The sequence below is a fragment of the Lactuca virosa genome, chromosome 4 (assembly GCF_052849685.1).
Source record: "Lactuca virosa cultivar CGN04683 chromosome 4, Lactuca_virosa_CGN04683_v6, whole genome shotgun sequence".
NCBI lineage: Eukaryota > Viridiplantae > Streptophyta > Magnoliopsida > Asterales > Asteraceae > Lactuca > Lactuca virosa.
Window position 1 is genome coordinate 1,003,490 of NC_136429.1, and position 11,102 is coordinate 1,014,591.

General features: G+C 33.2%; 1 protein-coding gene across 1 annotated transcript; it reads left to right on the plus strand.

Annotated features, from left to right (window-relative positions):
• Window positions 1-2,764: 2,764 nt before the first annotated feature.
• Window positions 2,765-8,987, plus strand: SFC (ARF GTPase-activating protein). The gene is made up of 17 exons (XM_079087692.1): window positions 2,765-3,405; window positions 4,320-4,396; window positions 4,682-4,782; window positions 4,915-4,985; window positions 5,168-5,230; window positions 5,441-5,485; window positions 5,575-5,640; window positions 5,713-5,760; window positions 5,825-5,920; window positions 6,003-6,044; window positions 6,151-6,519; window positions 6,577-6,897; window positions 6,981-7,352; window positions 7,428-7,573; window positions 7,674-7,773; window positions 7,860-8,326; window positions 8,409-8,987. The coding sequence occupies exons 1-17, from the start codon at window positions 3,361-3,363 to the stop codon at window positions 8,521-8,523; spliced, it is 2,544 nt and encodes an 847-aa protein (XP_078943818.1). The 5' UTR covers window positions 2,765-3,360; the 3' UTR covers window positions 8,524-8,987.
• Window positions 8,988-11,102: the final 2,115 nt, after the last annotated feature.

Genomic DNA, 11,102 nt, shown 5'->3' on the forward strand with positions numbered 1-11,102 from the left:
TAATAATAATAATAATAATAATAATAATAATAAATATAATAAATATACATTTCCAAGTACCGCATTTATTTGAAACTCACACTACAACTCAAGAGTTTTCTAATTTATGTATATTTATTAGTTACAACTCAAGAGTTTTTAACTTATAATTATTAATTAGTAATCACTAATAACTTTTTATTTTTCTTTCTTTTATAAGGTTCTAAAGTTTTGCTCATTAAAAACATTAATGTATTTGAAGAGATTTGTGATTTAAATATGAAGAGTTAATATTTTTGTTCACACGTTTTGATACCCGTTATATTATCATTCATTTGATATATAATTTACACAATTTTAAACGGTTTATAAAATTATCAAATAATTGTATATATCACAATGACTTAAAAATTAAACTATAATGTTTAATAAAACTAATATGTTAACTATATGTTTGCTTTACTACTAACATTTTGTTTCAAAGTAGAAGTATTAAATAATAATTTGGTAAAAGTTATTATTTTAACTATATAATTCTATTCTCGCGCAACGCGCGAGGATTCACCTAGTATAGTAAAATTGGAAGAAGTCACGTTCGCTATGCTCGTAGGAATCCTCCGCGGCGTCAAAAGTGTCGCCATCATCTCCACGACATGTGTCAACCATATAGTTGATGAGTTATTTATTTATTTATTTATTTAGTTTTTTGTTAATAATTTTTTTTTCTTTAAAAAAGAAAATCTAAAAAAACCAAAGTTTTAAAATTTAATTTTCTACAAATAAGCACAATCATGAAAATTTGAATTTTCTTTTTTTTTTATAAAAAACTCCCAAAAAAAAAAAAAATTCCTCCAAAAATCATAAAAATTTAAAGGATATTTCTACTCAAGCTACTAGTGACTTTGTAAAAAGAATTTTTCAAAAATAAGTTTTTCTAATTTTAAGAAATTTTAGTTTTTTTTTAAATGTTGAACATAATATGATCCAAAATGTGATGATTCAAAATATTCATGATTCAATTTTTTTTTTGCTTCAACTTGTTTATGATCTAAAAATATTTAGAATCAAATATTTTATAATCCTTAATTATATCTTTTATAATTCAAAATTAAATGATTCAAATTATATAATGATCCATAATTTTTTTTGAACAAAAACTTTATTTAATTGAATATATTGTTGATCCAAAATCATATGATTAAAAAATGATTTGATTCAAAATAATTTAATTCAAAGTTTTATGATCAAAATATAATATGATTAAAAAAAGGTATGAACAGAAAATATTGAGATCCTTAATATTCTTATTATTTAAAATTTTATTATTGTTAAACATTAAAACTTAAACCAATATTTAGTTTAAAAAATAAAAAAAACAAAAAATAAATCAAAAAAATAAAAACAAAAATAAACAAAAACACTAGTATCTTCAACTATGTAGTAAAGATATTAAAAAAAAATTAAAAAATGAAAAAAACGAAAAAAAGTTTTTAAAAAAAACGAAAAAAATAAAAAACGTGAAAACCGAGTATATAGCTGTTTATTTTTTTTTGAATTAAAAAAATATAAAAAAAACAAAAATAAATAATAAAACCCACTTAAATGACGTTCTATGGACGTTCGTCACACGTGATTAAATCATCGAGTCTATATTAATTATCATGGACGTGTGTCGCATGCAAACGTATCGTGGCCAAGTATTGGGTTTGACGTTTGTGTTGTTGACGAAATGGATGGTGGGGAATTGTCCTCGCAATCCTCACCATTTTTTGAGTTTTTACTTAGCCGAACTATATATATATATATATATATATATATATATATATATATATATATATATATATATATATATATATATATATATATATATATATATAAACTTTTGAAGGAAATGAACTTTGGTAATAAACAAACCTCAACTTTGATTGAATTTGACACCTTCAAAAATGTTTTCTCATGAATAAGGGTAAATAGTGTTTTATACGTGGCAACAGAGGCGTAGTAGGTGCTGCCGGTCCGTAGTAGTTATTGTCGGTGACACATTTTATAGTAGAAAAAAGAAAAAATTCGAAAAATTTACACTTCGTACAGAAAAAACAGTGGTTGCCGGTGGTGCCACTGTGGGCACCCAAAGAGAACCGCCACTACGTAGTAAGTACCAAAACTATAATTTTTTGAAACCAGAAGGACATGATCTATCAATATTTTTAAGGTTGGACCAAACCTGAAAACTTGAACACAGTATAAGGACCAATCATGTAGTTTACTCTTAATAAAATGGAAAATAGAAAACAGAAAATGATAATACGGGGGTGTGCTATGACCTGTGAGTTATGAGAGTGGACCTATGTCATTTTAATGAGCGAAGGCCCCCTGGTCTTTGGTATTGTCATCTTCCCCTCCCCGCCCATGGTCCATTTTCTAATCAATCAATCAATTGCATCTCAAAATCCATCTAATAACTATAAAACTATTTTATTTTTATTTTCAACACCTAATTGGTTGATTCCTTACACTTCATTCCAAAAACTAAATAAGACAATTACATGTTTCATGGATGGTATCATCGATATATGAAAATAGGTTTAATAAAATTATGTCCACATATAAAAATATTTTATATTACAACATTAATCAAATAATTTAGATTCATTATGTACTGAAACATAAAAAAATGAAGGAATTTTGTTATCTTTTGTTAGCGGTAATTGGGGGCTCAAATGCAAAACCCCATACATACGAGAGGGAGAGGCCAGCCAGGTAGGCATAAACCGGAAAAAGTAATACAAAGAAAAGTAGTAAGCAAAACCGTGGAAAAAAGCGTCGTGTTGTGTTTATTTTTTTATTTGATAATAATAACCGCAATCATCAAATGTGTGTGGATTCAACAAATTGAGGTTTTTGATGGAATTCCGATGAATCCTTTTTCTTTTTAAGTAGTTAGGTTTGATTTCATTCGTATTCTTCAACAAAAACATTCGGCTGTTATCTCGCCTAATTTAACTCAATTCCTGTGTGTGTTCTCAGTCCGTACTTTCTCTAGGGTTTTTCTTCACTCCACTCTTCCATCGCTTTTTTCTCTCATTTCTTTATTTCTTCCCCACTTTTTCCTTTTCTCTTAGGGTTCTGTACCGACAAACCTACAGCAACGACAACCTCTTTTACGCTTTCAATCTCATTTTTTCTTCTTTCAATTTCTGATCCAGTGGGTTGCTTTTGGTGATGAAGTTTTTGAGATCGGAGGACAATGAAAGATCTTTTCTGGGTTTTACAGATTTTTCATGATTATGTTGGTGTTTCAAGTCTTTAAAGATCAAGCATTCTAGTCTGAATCAAGATTGGATTTATTTTTTTCTTCTACCAGTCTCTCAACCTGCAATCATGCATTTCGCAAAGCTCGACGACTCTCCGATGTTCCGTAAACAGGTTTCTTCTTCTTTGGCTTTTTCATCTCTCCCTAGCTCTCTCTTTTTCTTCGAACTCTGCATTTTACAACAAAATATGCATACGCATTTAGTATAAGGGTAAGTTTTTGGAAGCCTCTTAATTAATTATCTAATTATGAAATAGGATTTGGGTAAAATAGCATCCTCCCTACCACACAAAAAAAAAAGGCAAAACTTTAGCTTTGCGAGTTAGAGCGCGTATTATGGAACCCTATGTGTGGTGGAATCATGGCTGGTCGTCGTACATGATCACTGAAAAATTGCAAATAAAAGGGTCTTAAGTTGATGTGAACATGACATAACCTGGGTTTAAGGGTAAGAAGCTGTCACAATTTGGCCGGAACTCAGCATCTGGGCCCGTTTGCCTAAATTGTAGATTTTCCAACAATTTTAGTTTTGCTGTTTAACTTGAGACAAGTACTGCAAAGTTGTAGTAGAACTCATCTTGGTTTTGCTTTTGCACTTGAAAGAAAATCCAATGTGAAATTTGTTTATGGTCATACTTTATAGTTTTAACCATCCAAACAGTCTATGGAATAGGACTGAACCTTAAGCCTTTTGAACCATGCCATGTTAATTGTTATGCAGCAGGACCATTCTTTTGAAAGCGCTTTCACATGAATTATGATTTATGACTGATCAGTTCAGTATGTACCATAATACTATTATTGTCTATTGGGGTGGTAGTAAGAAGTTAAATTTCAATGTGGATGTGATTAAAGCCACAGAATTGGGTACAGCAGGCCACTCCAAACAGCATATAGTCCTTTGTTTTTTTGCCATGCAGCTTAAACCTGATCTCTATCATACAATACTTAGTTATTTATCATCAAGTTTCTTTGAGGTTCAAAAGGCTGTCTTGTGCTTATGATAATACCAAATTTCATGTAACAGATGCAATGTTTAGAGGAAAGTGCCGAATTGCTGAGGGATAGAAGCTTAAAGTTCTACAAAGGATGTAGAAAATATACGTGAGTTTCAATCAATTATTAAAAATGTTTTTTCTTTTGTACTGCTTAAGTTTGTCTTCCCTAATTTTTATTTGGTTGATGTCTAGCTTGCAATAAGCCTTGATATCCATTGTTAATTGAAATATGAGTTGCATATCAGTCTAGATTTTACTTTTGGAGTTTGACACTGAAGGGATATATAATTATATACTGTATTTATATTTATAAATTATAACCTGTTTTGGTTTTGTGTTCCAAGTTTGTAATAACTAATATGTGTTTGTTGATGATACATCATACATGCAGCGAAGGGCTTGGTGAGGGATATGATGGGGACATTGCTTTTGCCAGCACCCTTGAAACATTTGGCGGAGGACATAATGATCCGATTAGTGTCGCTTTTGGAGGTAAATTTAAAAACTATTTTGGTTATGGCAATCAATTTGTTGGCATCATGCCAATGCCATTCATCATATCATTATGATGATTGATTAATAGTACTAGTTCTGTCATCGATATTAATTTTTCTCATATCGTAGGTCCTGTGATGACAAAATTTACAATTGCACTACGGGAGATTGGAACATATAAGGAAGTTCTTCGATCTCAGGTCATTGAATAAAATGAGTAATATTATGCAGGCATCATTTGCTGATAGGTGTATACGAATTTTATGAAAGTAGTTGGAGCTTTGATTTATCAAAATTTTTCATATTCTTTAATTGTGTTGAACTGTAGTGGATTTCTGCATGACACTTGTAAATGCGATTTTGACAACTCTGTCTCTTACAGGTCGAGCATATACTGAATGACCGATTACTGCAATTTGTGAACATAGATTTGCATGACGTAAAGGTAAATTGTTTTCCTTCTACTAGGGATTTTTCTGTAATAGATCCTATGATGGGTAACATGTAGCATGCAACACAATTGAATATCATCATCTTGAATTTACATGTAACTCATGACTTTTTGGGTACCCTAGATCAACTTTTATAATTGAAAATTGAAATGAGGTAACTTTTTGAATTGTCTGTTAGTAATGATTTGTTTTTTTTGGTACAGGAGGCACGTAAACGGTTTGACAAGGCCAGTCTTCTATATGACCAGGTCAGGTTTAATTAATGTTTTACAGAAAGTAATATGGAGTTGGAGTGAAAAATAAAAGAAATGAAATCAGAATCCATATTGCACTGCAGGCTCGGGAGAAGTTTCTGTCCTTGAAGAAAGGCACCAAGAATGATGTAGCTACAGTTTTGGAGGAGGTATGGAACATTTATCCAACTCAAAACCAGTGATTGCAATTTGCAAAATCCTAACAATACAAATGCATGCAGGACCTTCATAATGCAAGGGCTACTTTTGAGCAAGCTCGCTTTAATCTGGTTAGTATATTATTTGTTTCTGCCACTTATTAAACAATGAAAGAATTGTTGGTTTGTTATTTAGGTTACGGCACTTTCTAATGTTGAAGCAAAAAAGAGATTTGAATTTCTGGAGGCAGTGAGCGGTACAATGGACGCCCATCTTCGTTACTTCAAACAAGTAAACAATTCAATTCAATTCAATAGTAGCAGTGTGTTTGTGGAGCTTTCTAAAATCTAAATCTGAATTATTCTTGTTGTAGGGATACGAGCTTTTGCATCAGATGGAGCCGTATATAAATCAGGTTTGGTATTTATTTTAGTTTAGACATACTGACATACTGACATATGCATTGCATGTATTGTTGTGTTTTATTTTTAATATAAAAAAAAAAACACAAAACTGGGCAGGTGTTGACATATGCTCAGCAATCTCGAGAGAGATCAAATTATGAGCAAGCAGCTCTGAACGAAAGAATGCAAGAGTACAAAAGACAGATTGATCGGGAGAGCAGGTGGTGTTCAAATTCAAATACAAATACAAATGGTTCCAACGGATCTCCAAATGGTGGGGATGGCATTCAAGCCATCGGGAGAAGCTCCCATAAAATGATAGAGGCGGTCATGCAGTCTGCTTCAAAGGGCAAGGTTCAAACCATTCGCCAAGGATATCTTTCCAAGCGCTCCTCAAACCTCAGGGGCGACTGGAAACGAAGGTTTTTTGTTCTCGATAGCCGAGGAATGCTCTACTACTACCGCAAACAAAGCAGCAAACCATCTGTAAGTCAGCTTGCTTTGCTTTACTATTTATATTTATATTTATATTTTCGTCAACAGGGCTCTGGCAGTCAAATCTCTGGTCAGAGGAATAGCTCTGAACTCGGTCATGGGCTGCTCAGTCGTTGGCTTTCTTCTCATCATCACCATGGTGGAGGTGGAGTACATGATGAGAAATCTGTTGCTCATCACACTGTTAACCTCTTGACTTCAACAATAAAGGTTGATGCTGACCAATCCGACCTCAGGTTTTGCTTCAGGATTATTTCTCCCACAAAAAATTATACTTTGCAGGCAGAGAGCACCCTTGATCAGATGGATTGGATAGAGAAGATAACAGGAGTTATTGCGTCATTGCTAAGCTCTCAGGTTCCTGAGAGGGTGAGTAATCTAGTTCAACAGACATATGAAATTATGAATATCTGGTTAAAATTAAATCTCTTGACTTGTGTTTATGTTTTCAGTGTTTATCTGGTAGTCCTATGGGCAGTAGCCATCATCGATCCGCCAGTGATAGCAGTTCATTTGAAAGTTCTGATTTCGATCACACAGCTGTTGAAGAGTATGCATCCGAGAGGGAGAGGCCTGCCTATCCAAACCCCGGCCGCCTATCAAGAATTTCACATCATCATCATCATCATCATCAGCAGCAGCAGCAGCAGCAATCAGGTCTGAAACCTGAGAAACCCATAGACGTGCTGCATAGGGTTTGTGGAAATGACAGGTGTGCAGACTGTGGTGCCTCTGACCCCGATTGGGCATGCTTGAATCTAGGAGTTGTTGTCTGCATTGAATGTTCTGGTGTCCACCGCAACCTTGGTGTGCACATATCAAAGGTTGGTTCATACACCAATCACTGCTAATTCATTGAAATAATAATAATAGTAATAATAATGTTACTTGCGTTGCAGGTACGTTCATTGACACTTGATGTCAAAGTGTGGGAGCCGTCTGTGATCACCTTGTTTCAGTCTTTAGGCAATGCCTTTGCTAATTCGGTTTGGGAGGAATTATTACAGTCCAAAGGTGCATATAAGACGGAACTGGTTCCTACTGGGTAAACACCCTGCCCCCCCCCCCCCCCCCCCCCCCCCCCCCCCCAGTTCATTTCTTCTTTATGTTTTGTGCTCTCATTTTTAAATATTTTTTTTTTGAAGGTTTTACAAGTCTTCTTCTGATAAGCCCCAGCTTCTTTATTTCTGTAAACCCAGTCCTTCTGATTCCATAGCCGTGAAGGAGAAGTTCATCCATGCAAAGGTTTTATCTTTGTTCTAATTTATACTTGTGTTCTAGTAGTATGTATCTGTGTGTTGCGATTGAAATTTCCTTGTTGTTGGGTGCAGTATGCTTTAAAAGTTTTCGTACGAAAGCCCAAGGATCGTAGTCTGGTGACACAACATATATGGGAGGCTGTTCGTGCTAATGACAAGAAAGCTGCATACCGTCTGATTGTCAACTTTGAAGCAGACATGAACTACATTTACATGCAAGATTCCTGTAATTCTTCTCTAACCCTTGCTAAGGCAATGCTGTTGCAAGAGCAGACGACGCCAGGGGGTAGTGATTCAATCTCAATCTCAATCTCATCAATGGCAGCAGCAGGCACAAGTGAAGCGCAAGGACTTGGCATGGAGGAATTCGAGGGGTGCACCCTCCTCCATCTTGCTTGTGAAACTGCAGATATTGGGATGATTGAGCTGCTCTTACAGTATGGTGCCAATGTAAATGTTCCTGATTTAAGAGGCCAGACACCACTCCATCATTGTATCCTCAGAGGCAAATCTGCATGTGCAAGGCTGCTTCTTACAAGGTAACCTTTCTTTTACACACTGCATTTAAGTTTTATCTATCAAGTATCAATCAGTTACTTGAGAGTATAAATAATTTTGCAGAGGGGCTGATCCTCACGCTGTAAACGGTGCTGGCAAAACCCCTTTGGAGCTTGCGGTTGAATCAAATTTTAGGGACAATGAGGTTCTGAGTCTGTTATCAGACTCGAATGGGTGACAGGACATGATATGTGTTGAAGGTGCTATATTATTATTATTATATTCAAAGGAGGGGTATCAAGTGTTGGCCTGTAGTTGTGTAATTAGAGATACACCGGATGACAGCAGGGTTTGGGTTTGGGACCTCAAACCAGAAGGGTTGCTGCAAGTCCAAGTTGGGACTGCTGAAACCTCAAACTCAATTATTGTGATGTGAATTGTGAAAGGCCAGAGAGAGCATGGGATATGCATCCATCTAATTTCTCTGTAATTCTAGGCGAGTAATGTAAAGTAGCATGTGAATGAATGGAATGTTAAGGTTTATTATGTAAGGGTGAGAGGTTTGTGCGTTGAGGGGCGTTTTTTTTTTTTTTTTTTTTTTTTTCTTCTGTACATTGTTTTGGTTTGGCTGGCCTAGTGTTGTTGCAAACTCTATTCTTACTGTTTGACTGAAAATGGAGTAAATTTTTGACTTATTTTCAACACCCTTTCTTTCTTCTAACCAAAGGAAACAATGACTATATTTGCTTTTGTAGTAAATGCCTGAATCTAATTTTCCAGCCGTCTCTTTCACTATCCTAAAATCTTGTTACACATTTTACTTTGTCTATATTTAGGATGAATTTCGTATATACCATTTAATTTTTTAGCCATCTAACTTTCACTCTTTCCACACCTATTTATATTAGTTACTAGTTTATAACCCGTGGGAACCATGGTTGCAAAATTAATTACACTTTCATACTAAAATGTCGTAATTATTAATCAAATAATATAAATAAAATTAATAAAGTCTTATTAATAATAATAAGAAAACATGTTATGAGGAATAATATTTTACAAATTTCTAAAAACTTTTTTATAAACAACATTATAAGTTTTATTTTTAAGTTTACCATCCTTATCTAAAATTAACAATTTTAATCATTCTCTATTTTGAACTTTAGATTGGGAATTGACCATGGATGGCAAAACATACATGTAGGATACGCAATGGGCTATTTGTTTTGTAAAACATAGATGTGGCGTATGCTTTTCAACCTACACAAAAGAAAAAAAATAGAAAAAGACACAGAAAAAAGAAATAGAAAAGAAGGCAACCAACATAGTTTTAAAAAAAGTCAACTAATTTATACCTTATGATTTATTACAATAAAAAGTAATGATATGATTTTGGAAATATAAAAAGTAAAATTAACCATCTAATAATTGTTTGAACAAAATCTGCAAATATATGACCTTGTAATATCTTTGATTTCATTATTTCATATTTCATATTTCATATTAAGATGAATATTTTAATTTTAATTGATTTTTTATTTAGAATGTAATTGTAATGTAAGAAGTTTTAATCTTAAATTGGTATTGGTCTGTCGTTATTTCAATGATATGTAATTGTTAATTGTTAGTTGTTAATTTTTAATTGTTAATTGTTAATGTGTTAGTTATGCATGGTAGAAAGATAATGTAAAAACTATTAAATAATATGTTTAAATGTCTTAAGATGAATAAAAGGAAATTGAAATTTGAAATGAATTAAATGTAAAAGTAAATTGCAAAAAGGTGACAGGTGACATGTATAATTATTAGGAGGTGTTAGAGTTTGACACATGACAGTAGGAGATTCAACCTATTTATTTATTAGAAATAGAGATGGAGATTAGAACATTTTATCCTTAGATATGAAGATATTGAGTTCTCATTTTTGGATCTTCAAGACATAAATTCCAACCCCCAAACACCATTATGCAAGAGTATTAAGATATGATTTGATGCGTATGATAGAAGAAAAGCCTAACATGTATTTGTTAGTGATTCAGTGTTACATGTCATTTTGGTGTTATTGGGATTCATACTAGGTGCAAAGAGGATTAAAATTGTTATCTAATGCAAGTTTGGTGGTGCAGAGTGTATATGTATATAACACGAGTTTGATTCCAAACACAACGATATGCGTGGATCGAATAGCAGCACCCTTGCAGGGTCCAAGAGTTAGAGCCCATGGTGGTGGCAAAACTGTTTGATTTTGACTTGGCCAAAATTTATTTGTCTTACCGAAGTTTAAGCCAAAGTTATGCAAACTTGCAAAATGATTGTATGGCTAAAGTTGCTGTATGTGCAAAACTATTGTATGTGTGCGTGTGATGTATAGCAAAAACCGTTGTACACCACAATAATTGTATGCTAAAACAGTTGTAAATAAAATTTTGAAAACAATTATAATCGAACTGTAAGCACAAATAACTTATAAAAATTGTAGTTCTCGTCATCCTTATCCATTATATGAATTTCGTGAGCATAAATAGATGATATACTCTAGTTTTTAGAACTAACGATTTTCACAATAAATTAACAATATGATTCCAATTGTTACTTTGTTGTGCCTACGAAATAAAGTGTTATATGATCATATCAATCTGAGACATAATGCTTATGTTTTCAAGGAAAGTGAAAACAATTTGATCACTGTCCAAGTAATATCATTATGTGATAATGTACGACAAAGTTGATCTAAATGGGTTTGAGTTGCGTGTTGACAATGCTATTGTGATACTTGAGATCACACCATAAGAATTCAGTCGTACTGCAGGAGATCCC

What these genes read in the sequence shown, in the direction of transcription:
- SFC (XM_079087692.1), top strand. Translation starts at nt 3,361, where the DNA reads ATGCATTTCGCAAAGCTCGACGACTCTCCGATGTTCCGTAAACAG. An exon ending in GATTAGTGTCGCTTTTGGAG is followed by an intron (nt 4,783 to 4,914) that starts GTAAATTTAAAA and finishes CTCATATCGTAG; the next exon opens with GTCCTGTGATGACAAAATTT. An exon ending in AGGAAGTTCTTCGATCTCAG is followed by an intron (nt 4,986 to 5,167) that starts GTCATTGAATAA and finishes TGTCTCTTACAG; the next exon opens with GTCGAGCATATACTGAATGA.